The sequence below is a fragment of the Monodon monoceros genome, unplaced genomic scaffold, assembly GCF_005190385.1.
Source record: "Monodon monoceros isolate NGI ecotype Baffin Bay Population unplaced genomic scaffold, NGI_Narwhal_1 Super_Scaffold_18, whole genome shotgun sequence".
Classification (NCBI taxonomy): Eukaryota; Metazoa; Chordata; class Mammalia; order Artiodactyla; family Monodontidae; genus Monodon; species Monodon monoceros.
The window spans coordinates 56,770,584-56,789,032 of NW_021703774.1; the positions used below are offsets into that span (position 1 = coordinate 56,770,584).

The 18,449-nt window shown below is 39.8% G+C and overlaps 1 protein-coding gene across 1 annotated transcript in view; it reads right to left on the reverse strand.

The window, feature by feature from the left end:
• The window catches only part of PRRX1 (paired related homeobox 1), a 70,639-nt gene that overhangs the window by 8,459 nt on the left and 43,731 nt on the right, over positions 1–18,449 (reverse strand). The window contains exons 2-3 of the mRNA XM_029231204.1: positions 6,159–6,334; positions 1,263–1,444 (exon numbers count right to left, since the gene is read on the reverse strand). Of these exons, the coding sequence (XP_029087037.1) occupies positions 1,263–1,444; positions 6,159–6,334 (358 nt within the window). The remainder of the gene's footprint in view (positions 1–1,262; positions 1,445–6,158; positions 6,335–18,449) is intronic.

Here is an 18,449-nt window from a genome sequence, read left to right on the forward strand (position 1 = left end):
CAAAGCAATTCAGGCTAATTTCACAATGGGGAATTTAAAAGAAATTTTCAAATCCATTTATGGTGTTTCTTTCAAGGAACTGATTTGGAACAGAGAGAATATTTAGTTGAGGTTTTTTGCTTTGATTAGAGTGATCAACTTTTGAAAGTATTTGCATTTCACTAATGTTGCATTTCACATCAGTAGCTCAGCATCAACTGGGAGATAATCTTATAATTAGTTTAAAACCTCTCTTTAAACTTTTAATTAACCTTAGCAATAAAAAGGTAAACAGAAGCATAACAAATGAATTTGTAAATACTTCCTCCTCCACTGCAATCAGCCAGAGAACACATAGCCTTTATCTGGTTTCTAAGAATACTCAGGTTTAGGTTCAAATAAAGACACTTTAGACTGATGACAGTGCATTAGGCACATGTGTCTCAGCTTCCCTCTGGCGTTAATCTGTATTTTCTGGACAGCATAATAAATGGAGGTTAAAAGCCTTTCCAAGCCATTGAAATAATACTCTGTTATTTGCTTCCTTAATATTTTTCACCTTTTAAATATAAAAATTTAGTGTAAATTATACATTGTTTTTATATATTTAAAAAAAAAACACACACAAACTAACCCCTCAAAGAACTTCAGATAAGTAGACAAGAATTAGCAATAGATCAGGAAGGCATCTTGGATCATAAGACATCCCCACCTACTAACAAAGAACTATGGCCATGAAAGTTATCTGAATGATCTTGGGTTTTTTCCCCTTCTCTCTCTCTCTGTCTTTCTCTGTCTCTCTCCTTCTTTTTTCCCTTCCTTACTTCTTTTCTTTTCATTCAAAATCAGTTTTATTGTGAAGTTTGCCTTTGGTCCTACACTTAGAGCCTTACATGTTAAATTCCTACTTGCATATAATCAAACCAATCTATCAGATTTGGAAATGGAGTGAAGTTTTGTTCCAGAATGATTACAAGAGGGACTCTGGGCATAGCTTAATGATCTTTTCTTTGAGATTCTTCCCCATCTTTGAAACCTTTGCAAGAGTTCCTGAGTCCAAGAGGAGATTGCTGATGGCCTGCCCCTCTCTCTTCTGCCCCAAACCCTGCTCCTGGGGCAACTAGTAATCTCCTGTGAAAATCTGGGGATGTCAGCAAGTTGAATGTCTCTGAAGAGGTTAACCCAGTAAGAAATGTCAGCCAGCTGCACAAGCAGCTTTAAACGTGACCAACCGCTGAGAAACGTGTGGAAGCGGAGCAAGGGAGAGTGGGCCAGTCATTCACCTGTACGGAGAGGCCGTTCCCCAGGAGAGATAATCAGTGGGTCTTGGGGCAGGACGAGGTACGATGGGCTGCTCCACAGCAGTCACATCTCCTGAGTAGGATTTGAGGAGGGAAGCGTTTTTATTGGCCAGCATGGCTCTCTCATTCCTGCGGAATTTGGCTCTTCGGTTCTGAAACCACACCTGGAAGATTGTCGGGAGGAGAGAAGAGCATGAGGAGGGAGAGAAAAAAACAAAGAAGAGGTTCCATGAATAAAGTCCTGGTTGATTTTTACCATGCAATACCTTCCCATGGAAGATATAGGCTAAGTATGGAATTCTTCCCAGAACAACAGAAAACATGCCATAATCCTTCCCTGGTGGGCCATGTTCCAGGGCTATTAAGCACAAAGACTATTAGAACAGGACCATGAGGCACTTCCAACAATCAAGCCACCGGAGATGCGATCCATGACTAACCCATGTGACAGCAAAATATGGATTATATTCCTTGTTGTAATTGTAATAAAAAAAGAAGAATCTCGTTAGACTTCTGCACAGATACAATGGCATCTTAAAAGTTTTTTCAAAAAAAGAAAAATCTCGTTAGACTTCTGCACAGATACAATGGCATTTTAAAAGTTTTTTCAAAGTTCTTCAAAAGGCAAAAACTTCAACTGCTTTCATAATACTTATTGGATATGGAAAGAAAACTCTCCATCTTCCCAAAAGTAGACCCTGCGACAAGGATTTAAGAAGCAAATAGTTTATCTGGGAGGTGCAAGGAATATCAGCAAGAGAGGGAGGAAGTAACAGAAGAAAAGCAACCTCTAACTGTGCTACTGAACCAGCTTCCTCTGTGGGAGCTCAGTCCTTAAGGGGCTCTAAGGACTGATGCAGGGCACACACCTCCCACCGGAGGGGTGAGAGAATTGTGGATTTGTACACTGGCTCCTGTCAGTCATTGATCATAAATGTTCCAACACTTCTGGCGTGTCTCCCGAAGTTCTAGAAAGAAACTTGTGAAACAGAAATGCAGATACTGAAAATTGGAAGTTGGCTGGAGTATATTTAATTGTAGGGTTCCAAGGAAATGGGCAGTACTGATATCATCGACTACAGCTAATAATAAACCTACCACTTATTAAGTGCTATTAGGGCTAGGAACTTATATAAGCACATTACCTACATTATTTCTAGTTATCATGACAATTCCACAATTAGGTATTATTATTTCTATTTCAGAGTTGAGGAAACCGTTTCAATGAGATTAAGTAATCTGTTAAAGTTCTCACAAGTAATAAATGGCTGAGTTTTTGAGCTTAAGAACATCTGACTCATGATACTACGACTCTTCCAGACTGCCGTGGTATTTTATTCATTCATTTACTCATTCAAGAAGTCTTTATGGCGACTGTGTTCTAGACCCTGGCCTAAATACTGGGAATGGAGAAGTGAGACTTATTCTCTGCTCATAAGCAGCTCACAATCTATTAAAAGAAGATAGACATGTAAATTTGAAAAATTACAAGAATTTCAAATGCAATTATGGAAACGCATGACCAGGTGTGGGAGAAAGAAATCCTATGGTGAGGAGTGGGACAATTTCACAGTTCTAGTTGGTAACATTCACATAAAATACCACGTGATTGGTGCCCCATGGAAGACCAGGGTGCAAATCAGTAGAGGCAGAATCTTTTCTGGCTTCACCTCTTTTGTTTCTAATGTGTCCTTCGTATTGCTATTAGAGTTATCATTTTAAATGCAAATATAATTGTATCAGGGCTTTGCTTTAGCTTTATATCATCCTCTGACTCTCCATCACCCACAGATTAAAATCAAAATGTATTACCATAGAACAAAGACTGTTCAAGAATTAGCACACTGTCCACCAAGTCAGCCACATCCTGTATCACTTGAATCTCACGCACTGGCCCTTCATCATTTCCAATCCTACCTGGGCTTAAGGCTCCCAAATATATTTGGTTATTTTCCCACCTACGTGTATTCACACTGAATGTTCTCTCTGCCTGCGATATTCTTCCCTTTTGTCCACATGCCAAAGACATGTTTTTTAAGATTTAACTTTAATATCACCTTCTTTGTGAAACGTTGTAGTGGAAAGAACATAACTTTAAAGTCTAACAGAGTTGGATAAAAACACTGGCTCCATGACTTTAAAGGTTTGTCCTTGGATAGTTATTTAATTTCTCTGATTCCTTGTCCCCCAATCAAATGAAGATAATTATACCTACTCACAGGTTGTTGTGAGACTTGGCTCAGAATGGCTGCTTAATGTTCATGTATTCTCTTTTCCCCCAGGCAGATTTAATCATTCCCTCCTCTGGTCTATCACTCATTCTTGAACATTCCTTTAGTGTAGGAATCATCTTACTCTATGATAATAGTATGATATGCACATCTGTCTTCTCTGCCCCCAGTCTGTAACAGCTTTAAGGAGAGAGGCCAGTGTATTATTTATGCCCAGCAAACCAAAACCAGTTCCAAGCGAATAACAGATGCTCGATAAATATTGGAGGGAAAAAAGTGAATTTTGCAAAGATGATAAGATATGGCTTCCATCCAAGAGGCCTTCACAGTCTAGTTGGGGAAGTTGGCCCACATACAACTCAATATCATACATGTCATGTTGCGATAAAAGCCATAAATATAAAGAAGGCCAGAGTCAGAGGGAGTGGTTCACACTGGCAAAGGGTAAGACTTCACGGAGGAAGAAAAAAGTCACGGAGGGAGAATTCTGTCCTGCTCACGTGGGAAATGTTCACAGCTCTAAAAGACATTAGAACGTAGTAGGATGGAAAAGGTGGAAGATAAAATAGTTTCAGCATATAAGAAAGTCATTTGCCCATTGTTGTGATGGGGCCAAAATAGCTCTCAACCCAAAATTGTTCTTCCACATTTTTTTTTTTTAATTTCCAGCATTGCCCTGTCCAGGTTTCCTTATTTAAAATTCAGATCGCCATGGCAAAAATGGTACTTTCAGGAATTGTGGGTTATTGGCCTAAAATTATTTATTAGGCCACTGCAGGCCAAGCCTGGGGTATAAAACATATGGGGTTTTTGAAGGAGAGGAAGGGATTTAAGAGTAGAAACAGAGAACGTGTTTGGAGAACTGTGGTGAGCAGCATGGGGGAAGAGGATGTGGGAAGGCAGACCTCCGAGTTCTGCTTTGGACTGCAGGACGGAGAGAGCAGAACTGAGTTTGTGCCTGTGGATCACTCTCATCTGAGCCCTGAGAGACTGCCACGCAGTAACATACGCATCCTCACGTATGCCTTCTCCTCACCTATCCTCGGGGGCACCACAGTGCCCAGGCAACTTTCCCCTTTTGTCAATGACATTTTCTTTTCTCCTGGGGAACACTTCTAGGTGAAGTCCCTAGTTCCCATGGGGAAAACTCTTGCACACTCTCTTCAGGCTGAAGGGACCTCTAGGACCCTCTCCCTCAACTCAACGAATGTCTCTCATAGCATAGGGTACTAGATACAGTTCCTACTCTCCACACCCTTTGAGTCTAGCTCTAGTCCCCATCAAGAGGGTTATTATTTGCAGAAGGAAACCCTTTAAGCCCAGACTGAACACAGATATGCAAACAATAACTCATTCGGGAAGACAAGACAGATTTGGCCCACAACCCCTCTTTATCAAAAGAGCAGCCTACTTGGGCTTCCCTGGTGGCGCAGTGGTTGAGGGTCCACCTGCCGATGCAGGGGACACAGGTTCGTGCCCCATTCCGGGAAGATCCCACATGCCACGGAGCGGCTGGGCCCGTGAGCCATGGCCGCGGAGCCTGCGCGTCCGGAGCCTGTGCTCCGCAACGGGAGAGGCCACAACAGTGAGAGGCCCGCGTACCGCAAAAAAAAAAAAAAAAAAAAGAGCAGCCTACCACTGGCAATATGGAAAATAATAAAATCTTGACTCTCAGCAAAGACAGCAAAGCACTGCTTGAAAAAGCATTTAGCCAGAAGACTCTTACTTATTTAAAATTTACTGTAGTGCTTAAAATCATGAACCCTGAATCTGCATATCTGTCTTCAAATCCTAGTTCAGCCACTTCCTAGCTGTGTGACATTGGGGAAACTACGTTAACCTCTGAGTCTCGGTTTCCTCATCTGCAAGATGAGTGACGTTATCCACCTCAGTGAATTGTTGCGAGGATTAGACAGATTAGCTTATGTAACTACAAACACTAGTTGGCATGTAAGGGCTCAACTGGTGTTAGTTATGATTATCATCATTATTATTCCTAATCACAGGTGGTATTATTTCTAGATGTCTGGCTTGTAGTTGATGTCTCATGGCATTCATATTAGAAACACATGTGATCTCTTTCCCCTGTCTTACATGCCCTTATCCTTCTTTACTTCACAGAAACACAAAATCATCTATTTGAATGTGCTCTTAATGCAGTTCCTATGGGCAAGGTCTTTGGTGTGTTCATTTCTCACTCCCATCCATGTCCATAATTGTGTGTATTTATAATACATTTCCTGAAGATTTAGATATTCCCAAAGTCTGGGGAGGAAAACTGAGATGGAGGACAGAGAGTTCATCTCTCCGGCCACCCTACAGCTCAAGTCGAAAGCTGGGGTGTGGACGAGGGAGGGTGCAAAGTCAAATGCTCCAATGGACAATGTTTATAACATGGATCTGGAAGGGTGAGAAACATTGGGAGGAATGAGACCTCTAGCAAGGCATTTTCTGCCCTACTGAAAGGCATTCACTTCAATTTTTAAAAATACTCTGCTGCCAAGAGAAACACAATTAGAAACTGATTCTGTTCTCATGCTGTCCGTTTATAATTCTTTTTAGTATCAGCTCTGGTCTGAAACCTACAAGTTGTGTTTTTCAACAGTCTTCAGAGATGTGCCTCTAAGGAGGGGAATACTCCGGTTACCTGCACTCTGGCCTCGGTGAGGTTCACCCGGCGGGCGAGGTCTTCTCGCACAAAAGCATCCGGGTAGTGTGTCCGCTCAAAGACACGCTCCAAAGCCTGCAGCTGACTGCTGTTGAAGGTTGTCCTGTTCCTCCGCTGCTTTCTCTTTTTCTTTTCCTCTGAGTTCAGTTGATCATCTGGAATAGAAGAAATTGATGATAAGGAGCTAAAAAGTCACGTTGGAGGTCCCGGTTTACACTTCTTTACTGTGTACCTACAGTGAGATTGTTTCCTTGGCTCACATGCTTATCAAAGTGCTATAGCCAAATGCCACTTTCAGTGTGCAAATGCAGGCATTGGTGCAATCAAGTTCATATGCCAAGAGCACGCAGCAGTTCTGATGCTTGGTTTTTGCTTCTAAATCTGGGACCAGACCTGAACTGTCAGAGGGATATTTTTTGTATGCTGAAAAAAACATATTTTTTTGAAGCCTGTTTTGTCAAAGAGGGCTAAAGGAAAATTTAACTCCTCTCCATATTCTCTGAAGATGGGGGAAGGAGAGTAGATTGCTTTGTACCTCACTTGTCTTAGACAATATTAGAAGGATCTCTGTTTTACCATGCATTTTCCTGGAAACAGCAAGTAACTCGTAACTGTATTTGCTCAATGCTCCATGCTGTTGCTGAGGCAGGCTTCAGGGGCCTCAGCCTAGATCAGAGCTAGTGCTATAACACCACCAAAAGCTGACACTGACCTGAGACTCACCCTCTAAGAACTCAAGAACAGTCCTGAAACATCTCTGAAACAGTTTCACTCCAAATTTGAGTTCTAAGGCTTTGAGCTCTTGGGAACCTTTGGAGAATCATTTCCCCATGTTTTCACCTGTCAAGATTCCTCCTTGGTTTTCTCTGAGTGCCCCCAAAGGCACCCTGGCAAGCTGATCATCCAGGTTGCCCGTGGCAGTCAGAGAGTAGTGTGCTCCTGTCCTGCCACCCTCCTTCAGCCCAGACAGGAATGATGGATGTGTGAAGCTGAGCGGAATACCAGTTGTGCTAACACCACCATCAAGCCCTCACCCTGACGCCCAAGCCACTGCAGAGCCCGTGTAGCACTCAGGGATTTACAGCTCAAGCTGCTCAGGCCCAAGTCACATGCTCAGCCTGATGAACTGAACTCACACTTCCAATCACTTTCCCCACTCAGCTCAAAGAAAAATATGAGGAGTGAGAGTGAGGATGGAGAGAAAGAGGAGCATGGCCACTAGCTCCACATTCAACAGAAAGTAGCTCTCAGCCATTTTTTTCCAACATGTAAAGTCTCCTGATCCTCTCTGACTATAAACACACAAAATACTCAAAAAATTACTAACATGAATTCTAATGCCCCGAGGAGAGTGACCCACCCCTGAGCTATAGTAGTATTATTACAAATTGAGGGCATGTTCCAGATTTGGGTGGGGATTCAAAGTGCAGCTTAAATCTAGGAGTTCCTAGCTCAGATCTCTCAGTGCCTAACTGAGGCCTCCAAGACTTTTTGATGAGAGACCCCTTCTTCGTGAGTGCTGCTTCATCAGTGGTGCCCTTGGAGCTCAGAAGAGAGACTGCTCATTCCTCCCTGATAGTTAAAGCACCTAGATATAGTAAGTGCTTGTTGAATTTGTGTCCAGGGAAAATGTGAAACTTTTCCTGTCTGTAGAAAATTGTTTCTGTAGGAAAAAAAAAAAAGCCGTATGATCTCAACCACATTCCCCCAGCTAAGAAGCTGCTGACACCCATTCTCTCAGCTTTACGGTTGTGTTCAGAGTTGACCACCTCTCTAGTTTCTTCCACTGTGGTACCTCAACAAGGAGCCCTGCTTTGAAGGCAGTTTTGTGACACTCTCAAGAAGAAGGTCAGATCAGTGGCATCTTGAGAATGGAGCCAATTTAATTATCATGATTTCTGGGATCTATCAACGCTTGGAATATTCCATCCAACAACCCTGATTTTACCACTATTTAGCTATTAGCAAAATTAGTTTATAATAATGTCAACACTAGAGTTCAAACACCTAGGATCATACATCTTTCAGCTGTTGCCTTGCATTTGTATGCTCCTTCCTATTTGAATATCTGAAGGCATTCCTGTTGCTCCCATTCTTTTTCTAAATCTTTTTACAGTTCTGTGTCTTGCACTTCAGGTCTCTCTCAGTCATTCAGGCCTTTTGACAGCACCACACCTGTATTTCATGCTCCTATTAAACAGAAGTCTGCAAAAAATATTTAGCTTCCATACCAACCCTAGACTGAGATCAATTAGACCCTAGGCTATTTTAATCATATAAAGGAAATCCCTTGTTAAGCCAATCCCATGATTTGCTTTCTTTCCTCAAAGAAAATGCTTTCTCAGGTATAACCACAAATTATAAATCCTTTACGCTGTTTGGTAAGCCCATTTCTTCTTGTACTGCCAAACTATGATAGAGAACAAGAATTTTTTATGTTTTGTTGTTAGTACTACAACCTGCTCCATAGCCTTTCAGTAGTTCTTTGAAATCTTCCACTCTTCACTCAAATTCCACTGCCTGTCCACCATAAACCACCAACTCCCCTGACATGGGAGCAAGGGAAATGGAGAATTATAGTTTATGACAGAGAATAAATAGCTATGATGACCTGAAATGATTCCAGCAAAAGTTTCCCAGTGAATGTTCTTGTTGTTTTTAACAAATGAAAACACCAGTCCAGATCATGTTGAAGGTGAGAAAAGACACACAAATAACAGGGGTCCAAGGAGTGTATCTGGCAAACGTCCTTCAGAGCACAAGTATAACAGAAAGAGACAGTGAGGGGGCAACAGAGACAGCTTGAGCGGCAGCCCTCCGGCTCGTCTGTCTTTGCTCACTAATCACCAACTATGAGCTCCCTGCTTTCCCCCAAGAACACAGAACAGGATCAGTACAATCTCATCAGCGGCATGAGAGAAAATGTGAACATCGTACGGGTTTACAAATGTGGGGTATTTGAAACACCTGGGATAAGGACTGTTATCAGATTCTGAACTCTGGTTGAATACAGGGTAGAGAAAGTAGTGTATTTTTATCATTGCTGGAATATCATCTTTCTTGTAAGAACAGCTACTGTAAAGGTTGATTTTGAAAGATGCTGTCCAAGGATGCTGACAGCCAATTGGCCATCAGGACATAGCTAATTCTTTGGAATTCTGAAATGGGTAGGATTCACCAAACTGCAGGATAACCACAGGGTACATGGATACATTTTTATCAAAATCATGTTTCAAATCCAAGGTGTTTACAGATTTTATGGATGATTATGTATGTTATGAATGATTGAGTAAATTGTAAGTATGCAGTTACTGCCATGCTTTCTAATAAAAATAAGAAAAATGATCTTATTAGCAGGTTAATTTTCACTTGGATTCATGAGTCATAAAATATTGGCACCACATGAAACCAGAGAAATTATCTAATTCAACCCTTTTATTTTACAGATGAGGTAAATGAGGCTTAGAAGAATGAAGTGATTTGCCTCAAATCACAATACAAGCTGTGACTGAGCCAGAGCTAGAAGCCAGGACTTCTTTTTTTTTTAATTTAAGGTATAGTTGATTTATAATGTTGTGTTAGTTTCAGGTGAACAGTGAAGTGATTCAGATATATATTTTATATATATATATAAAATATATAAAAGAATATATATTTATTCTTTTTCAGATTCTTTTGCCTTATAGGTTATTACAAAATATTGAGTATAGTTCCCTGTGCTATACAGTAGGTCCTTGTTTGTTACCTATTTTATATATAGTAGTGTGGAAGCCAGGACTTCTAATTCCACTCTACTTTTAAGTGCCAATGACAATATACACCCTGTGCAGGAGAGGGGCAATGACTCACCACAGATATAAATAAAAAACCACTACCCCAGGAAAAAATTTTATGGGAAAGGTAGGTTTAACCAAACTAGCTGTATAAAGAGGGTCTCAGGAAGAGGGTCCACGTGTATCACAAGCTGTTATTCCTGCCAGAAGAGCCATTAAAAAAATGCAACCATTCTCATCTAGGACAGCAACTTTGATCCAGATGTCCTTGGATTTCACTTTTCAAAGGCCTCTGTAAGTGCTTGCTTCATCAATTAAGTGTGTGCAGGGTTACTTTAGCACAGTAGTAAACCCTCACCTTCCATCTTCTCCTCACATTCATATTAGTACTTCCCTTTCTTTCATTTTAGGACACAGTTCAAAATCTCTGTCTCCTATGACACATCTTAATCCTACTTTCTCTATAAAACTTTGCTGATAATGCCAATCCATATTGATTTCTCCATATCTAAATTCCTAAACATATTTTAGTACATAATCAAATACTTTTTAAAAATTATGGTTCATTTCTTTTTATGTAAATGTTTTGTCACCTCGCTGCGCTGAAGTATTCCTATATAAAAGACATAAGGTCTTTTGATACATTAAATGACAATAATATTTGAAAGAGTTATAGTAGTATTGTGGTATAGAAGTAGTCCCAGAAAATTAGAACCTTGGTGATTTACGTAAGGTTTTGGAGGGCTGAATAACTTCTGATTCCAATTATTATTTTTAACAGTGCATAGTAAATAATTAGGTTAACATTATCTTCTGTCCCTGGATAATTTTACCTGTGGAGGAAAAAAATCTTTTTACCATGTTTCTTTTTCAAACAGGTTCACCACCAGATTTAGAGAGATGGGAGAAAGCTGGGTAGGTCTGACTCTTCCGTAAATGAAGGAGCTGGTCCTTCTTTTTTATTCCCTACAAGAAAAGCAGATCTAAGATAAATGAATGATTTCAACAAACAGGAACACGCAGGGGGAAGAGCTGCTAAAGAGAATGGTGTTTCCTATGGAACAGGATGTTAGAATACTTATCAAACACTTCTTTAGGAAAGAAAGCCGTAAATTCTAGGGAGGAGACCCCTCACGCTTTCAAGTAGAAGTTAAAGAGAACAATAGCTCTGTCCTTGGCTCTAGCTTGAAATTCACTCTGAACTTCACTCGTGGCTGCTTAAGTTGCACTGAAGGGAGGGTGGAGAAGACAGGGAGGAGCGCCATCCTCAAGCGTGAGGAGAACGCAGCACACTGCTGTTCCTCCTCACTAAGGTCTGCACTCACTGTGCAGGCTCCAGTTAACTCCCAAAGGCCCTTACCCTCTCCTGCTCTGTACCTTGTGGGACACTTGAGATTCCAAACTCAGTCAGCCAAATGTAATTTAAAGGTACAGCAAAAACATATTTTAGGAATAAAATCTGAAGAAAAAAATGTGTTTCGTATGCCTGAGTCACATCAATTTGAGAAGAAGTCTGATGCAAGAAGATAAAACGCCAGCTTCAGTAGCAGAAACCGACCATCACATCAAAGCTTGTCATCTGCCTTTTGGCTGAAAACATGGCAGGCAAGCAGATCTAAAGAGCAGCCTGCTGATCATTTTATGGGCATTGAAGAATGTTTTCAAAGGAACTTATACTGCACAACTACTTACTTTAATGGGATTTGTGTGGTTCAGGCCCTGTAACCTTTGGAAAATTGAAGGGAAGTATAATTGTAAAAGCCACTAAAAACTGTTTAGCTTTTATTGCAAGGCTTATGAAAAGCAGTGAAATACAGCTATGGCATTCATTTGAGTTTCTTTGGTTACACTAAGCTCCAATTGTAATTAGGACAGCATCCTTTTAATAAGTGCTCCGATAAATGGCACATAGGTCCTCACCGGGATGAGTGTAGACTGAGTTTAGCACATCCCACTGACCAAAGCCAAGTTCAGCAGCACATCCTCATCTTCTCTGCAGCATACCTGGTATCCTCCACTGCTGAATCCCAGCAACTGTCAAGAGTGACCAGGTTTCAGCCAATACAAATGCCCAACTGTACAGCTCTTACTCACCTTAGGGTCATGGCTGCCAGAACCTGAACTTTGCGTGATGGTTTTTGATGAGTATATTTTTTCCTTTACTGTCAACTTGGCATAGACATGGTTTATTTTTGGTCAAGTATGAGTCTTAAACCTTAGAAAATAGCATTAAAACACATTAAACATTTGGGGGAATATATGTTCTTTGGAGAATAAAATGCTCTAAGAAGTTTGAAATAATGTTATTTTGAATGGTTTTCACCCAAAAGATGGATCAATGGCTCTGTGTAAAGCTACAGTGGTTTCAAGCAGATACAGCTCAAAGTTGAGCTCTCTGAATATAACCAACTCTCATTTGAAATAGAAAATACTGGAGAATATGAGGTATCATAATACAGTTTGTACTGCTTTTCACTTCTTCATCTCACATATTTGCTTTCACCTCTGTAGGACCAATACATTTCCATGCAGTCAAAAATATCAACACAATCCATATCATCTTATCTACTTTAACTCTCGTAAGACATTTTTCTGAAAGGATTCCTGACCAGAACCTTGAGGATATCCGATACAAAGCAAGCCTTCCAATGCAGCCCTATATTGGAACCCTAGCTTTCTTCTGGGACTATATTGACAATTTTCCTCATGCTATCATTTTTCCATGTGACTCTGGGTCTATTTTAGACTATAACTTCAGAATACAAAGTTTACATGTGTATTTAACTGAAGCTCTTATCAATGCTCAGTGAATACAAATTAATAATCAGACATAAAATATTCATATATTGGAATTATCATAGGAGTTCAGTTACTGCACAAAATACCTTCTCTTCGATAAAGACGTAAAATTCCAGCTTCAGATATGTAACCTACTCCCAATTCTCTACGGATGAATCACTTATTTACTCATTTTTCAATTCATTTCTGGATGTCGAAAATAGTGGAAAATGAGAATGTTTTACTCAGAGCCAACTACACTATAATCAGGAGGGAGTGCAGTGGAGTAGAGAGGAAAGTTCACTGGCTTGGCAATCAGAATGACCTGTGTTCTCCTATAGGCCCTGCTACTTTAGTAGCTGTGTGGCCTTGAGTAAGACACTTCACTTCTCTGAGCCTCAATTTTCAAAACAATAAAATGGAAGTAAGACTACCTACTTCCTAGGGTCACTTGAAAATATAATGAACACAGAGCAGGCAGATAGCCTGGCACATAGCAGTTGTTTTGTAAGTGGTGGATTTTAACAGCTACCACTGCTGTTCTTCCTTTTTTCTTCTGCTTACTGTTTGTTCGTATCTAACTATTCACTAAGATCTCTATCACAGCATAACTGGGGAGATAGTGAGAAAAACATTCAAATATGTTGATCTGGCTTAGTTAGGTTTGATGGAGGGCATAGTTGAGGTCTAGGGAGCATGAAAAATGAGTAAAAACTTTATAAATTAAAAAAGAACTGAAACATGACAATAGACCCAAAATTGCACATGGAAATCAGTGCAGTTTGGGTCACTTTTCTACTGCTAGTCAATTCCTGGCTTTCTAACAAGGCAATCAATTTTCCTTTCTCAATTAAAATTTTGAAAAGAAACTTTCAGAAAGCAGGCAGATTCTAAGACTCAAAGACAGCAACCTTCTCCTTTAACAAGTAATCTCACTAGAAACAAGTTTAAAAAAAGAAAAAATACAGGAGAAAGGAAGAAGACAACCAAGGGCTAAACCCAGGCTATGAAAATTCAATGATTTCGCAGCCTGTTTGCCTCGGGTTGACTAATTTGGTTGCCACATGTCTAAAAACACAAAAGTTGGGTCATACTACTCAATATTTATTCAGTGACTTTTTTTTTCTAAATGTCTGAGCATTTTGGTGAATTCCAAAGGGATAAAAAGAAACCAAGGAAAGCGAATTCTGGGAAAAGAGTGAGTTCTGTTGGAGATTTTAAAAGGTTTCTAAACTTGCAGTATTCCAGGTGTGTGGTCCCCTTGGAAGTGCCGTGTATTTCAGTAGGATTACAAACAAAGCTCTAGAGGAGTTATAAGCTCCTGTCTTCTTTGGGTAGCATTTTCCCTTTGTAGTAAGACTTGTTGTTATTTTGTAAAAGACACAACATCAGTCTTAACGTTAGCAGTGGAAATTGGTGTCTCCATGGGAGGCAACCGCTATAAGTCATTTTTTTTAATGATTCATTTTTTGGGTAATAAATTTTAATGTCCTCAAGAAAAATAGGGTAAAAAATACATTTTTTTAAAAAAACAAACAAACAAACATAGCTGGCAGCAGATAGTAATGAAGGAGATGTACATGATTAATGAGTCAGCTCAGCTCTTGAAAGGACAGTAGTGGTGGAACAAGGCTCTTTCACTTGGATAAAAAGACAATTATGAGTCTTGAACACTTGAGAATAGAAGCATGACTAGTCTTTCCTTATGCTTTTTCATCTCAAGTTAAAAGGACAGATGCCTATAGCAGAGAAAGCCACAGAGAACAGAGAATTAGCTTTTCATCACAATAAAGATGGAGCCAAGGATAACTCTGTTAACACTGTATAGAGTAAATGAAGAGGGCTAAAGAGGAGATTAAAGCCCCTCTCAGGTGTTACTCTGGCCTCTGACATCAAACTAATATAAAGACTAAAATATGCCAAAATGGTCAACATAAGAAGCCTGGTATCTTTAAACAATGTTTAAGTGAAAGGAAATTAAAATTCTCTTTCAAGAATTAGAAAAGCCAAAGTGTGAACGGTGGTTTAAAGCTTGACATATTCTGAGAAATGTATCACACTGTAACATCTCTGGATTTCAACTTTCTTATCTGTAAAGTGGGGTTGCTTTAAGACATAAACAATACATGTTTTTTAAAAATGATAACAACTAGGTATATACACATTTCCTTCTATTTTGCTTTAAATTCTGTTATGGAGCAATTGTGGAAATTGGCAATTAGGGTGTTAGATTGGCAATCAGGAGGTTCAGATCCTAATTCAGCAGGATTGCTGACCAAATATGTGATGTTTGGCCTTAGTGTTCTTACTGGAAAAATTATAGGTTGGACTAGGCAACTAAGATCTCTTTCAAATCCAGCACTGTGGGTTTTTCGGATTGTTTTTATATTTTCGGTATCTAGCCCAATAGAAAACTTTTAATAATTGTTTGCTTAAGGCAATGACTGAATCATGTCCTTTGGTTTTTGTTGTTATGTGTTTGGTTTTGCTTTGCTTTGTTCTTGTCTATGTTTTGGAAAACCTTTGGCTAGATGACATATTGGATGAAGACTATTCTGTAATTACTCATGCCTGGAGGAAGCTGAAGTGATTGACCCATTCCTCTATGTCCAGAGTACTCTGCAAATATGTCTCCAAACTGAAATTTATGTGAATCTTTATTCTAAAAGAAATTAGTTCACCTATAATCGCAGTCAAGAAAAAGAGGAAACCTGAGAGGTTTCTAAGAAACAGTTATTCTAACATTTAAATTTACTTAACAGAAATGAGAATAACTGCTATTTCTATTAGTACTTCTACTAGCTTTGACCACCTAACTGTGGGTTGGGTGACAGTACTCTTGCTGAAAACACTGTCTATGTCAATCACTTTAGACTAATCCCAAAACTGGTGCCACTAACAATGGTCACACTTATTCTTGACCTTCACATCCTGTCTCTATCACCTTATTCATTCATTTGAACAAATATTAAGTGTGCATCTACTACACACCAGGCAAGTAGGTGCTCTGAGAAATAGACAAATATTACATGTAGTCCACCTTCAAGGAACTTTATAATCGATTTGGGAAATGAAGCCATGAGCACTTGAAAAGTAAAGTAAAAACAGAGAAAAGAGATTCCAGTAGATGTGGTGGCCATCAGAGCCAGGAATGGGCGAGGGAGGAGGACAGAGACACCAAAGTGGGTGGCAAGTAAGAAGACACAGTCAGCATGAGCCTCCCTCTGTCACATGTGAAGTTCAGCATCCTTTTTTCAGCTGCATTATGACTTGTCATTCCATTCACCGCATTCTGGTTGCTCAGCTGATGATGGTGACAAATCATGCCTTCCTCATGTGTCATTCATACTCTTCTTTGACCTCGTCTGTCTTTGCCTAACCACACATACTAGGCCTTTCCCCTATCCACTGACTCTTTATATTGATGGCACCTTCTCCTCCAAGTCTCAGTCAACCTCCATAGTTAACCTCCTCCTGTCAGCTCTCCATAAGGACCCTCTTTGATCACCAAGCAGAAGTAGCCTTCCTATAACTATTCCCCTTCCAGAATCGGAATGAACCATCGGCTTTGCAACTTATGACAAACTAATAATTATGACAAATAATTATTGCTGTTGATTGGCTCACACACTAGAATATGAGTTTCGTGGGGGCAGGAACCTTTTCTGACTTGTTAACTGTAGTATCCCAGCCTCTAGCATTAGTGCCTGGCATACTTTAGGCTCTTTTCTTTGAATGGCTAATGAATATGTTAACTGTGCTTGGTGAAAATGCCTATTCTGTACACCTGGTTGATTCACACTCAGCCACCAAACCTGACAGCTCTTTCAGGGATGAGTTTCTATAAAGTCTTGGCACAGAAACTTTCCTGTTATGAAGGGTTACTGCAATCTCTACAAGGCACATAAATTCCAGGAGCATGCGTTATCCAGGTCTTTCGTGCACTTTCTTTGCACATGACTTGGCATCAGTAATTATCACCCCAGTTAGAAGAGAGCCTTGAGGCAGGTGAATAAGTGTGTAGAACAGAGCCCTATATATCTCAGTAACACTCATTAAATCTTTGACTTTGGTAATGATGACACATTATGGAATTATTGAACATTTTAGTTGTGACCTGATACAGTTATTTCTGTTCCAAAAATATATAGTTTTAGCTTTAGGTTGTATTCTCTTCTAGTTAGTTATTTCTGTGTTTTCTGTTCCTTTTCACCGGTAAAGGAGCTTGGGCAAAAGCATGACTAATTCATTTGCCAACATACAAGAACATTACTGTCTGTCAACCACACCTAAACCTTAATTATATGGCGATTTCCTCTCCAGGGATATGTGACTTTTAACCAGTAAGAAAGCTGATGCACTAAGGTCATATGAGAGAAAAAAGGTTTTGGGCAAAGCACTCAAAAATCCATGTGGGATAATCTCATTCCACTGAATCATGTCCCCTGCTGTTGAACAGCCCTAAAGAACTCCTTGTGAGTAGGTGATTCTGTCTGCCTAGAGTGGAAACCTATGAGTAATCTATGTGTCACTGTGAGTCATGTCATGGCCACCACTTCCAACTCCGCATCATCTGAAAGTTGGCAAGAAGACTTTATACTGCGCAGCTCATAACAGGAAGAAGCCAGGATGGAGGAAAGACCTAATAACAAGTTTTATTGATTAAGAAGAAGGTAACTAGAAAAGGAGGATAACCAAGGGTAAGAACAATGGCTTTTTAGTCACCACCTAAATCATTCTCTTCTTTGACACCTGTTCCCAATGTGCATCCATTGCCAGTACAGCCATTCTTCCTTCCACATCCTTGCGTCTTTTTACAGATTTTCCCTACCTTTAGATTTTTTTCCAACCTTTAAGTTATTTTCAAGAAAGGACTCTGATAGCAATATGTTGAACCAAGAGGAAGGATAAACCAGGACAAACAAGTGTTTAATTCCACTACAAAACTAGTGCTTAATTCCACTACAAAACCATTCTTCAACTTTCATTTGCTGGCTTTCTTCTTATTTCTTCTCTATTCCTCTGCAATGTTGATAAAATGGCACAGGGTTTGACGATGTGGTTAGCTTACTGGGAAGGCAGCACCTTTAAAATAAAGCATCTTAGGAATAAACTGGAAGATTTTATGAACTCAGGTGACTCACAAAAAAAACATAATATGGATTAGGTGTATAGGTGGGAGAAGAGATTTTAGAAAATAAGATTTTATAAACATAATGTTTGCCATAGATTGGTTGAAGGAAGTGTGCATACGGTAACTGATCTGGGAAAGTGAGACCATCCCAAGCTGCAGTTTTATACTTTTTTATCTAGCCAAAGAGGGAGTTACCTACAAGGAAATCAACTTCCTTCTTGCTCTTCAGTTGTGTTTTGCAGACCCCTGCTGGGCTCCTTCACTTTGTTCTGTTTGGTCGTTTTCATACTAAGGTTTTCCAGTAGTGGTCATACCTCCCTTGAGAGCATAATTAAACTTCCTTCTTTACTACAGGTCTGTCAGTTTGGAAGTAAAGCTCCTTGGCTAGAGGATTATCATGATTTTCTTTCCTGGAGACTTCCAGTTTTAGCACCAGTCTCAGATCTTCCCAGAAGCCAAAAGGGCACTAACTTTCTTTGCCACTAAGCCTAGGTGGTCACCAAATGACATCAGTATAATTAACTTCTTGACTTGAGAGAGTCTAGTTTTATATCAAACTTTATCTCTAATTAGTCATAGCCCCAG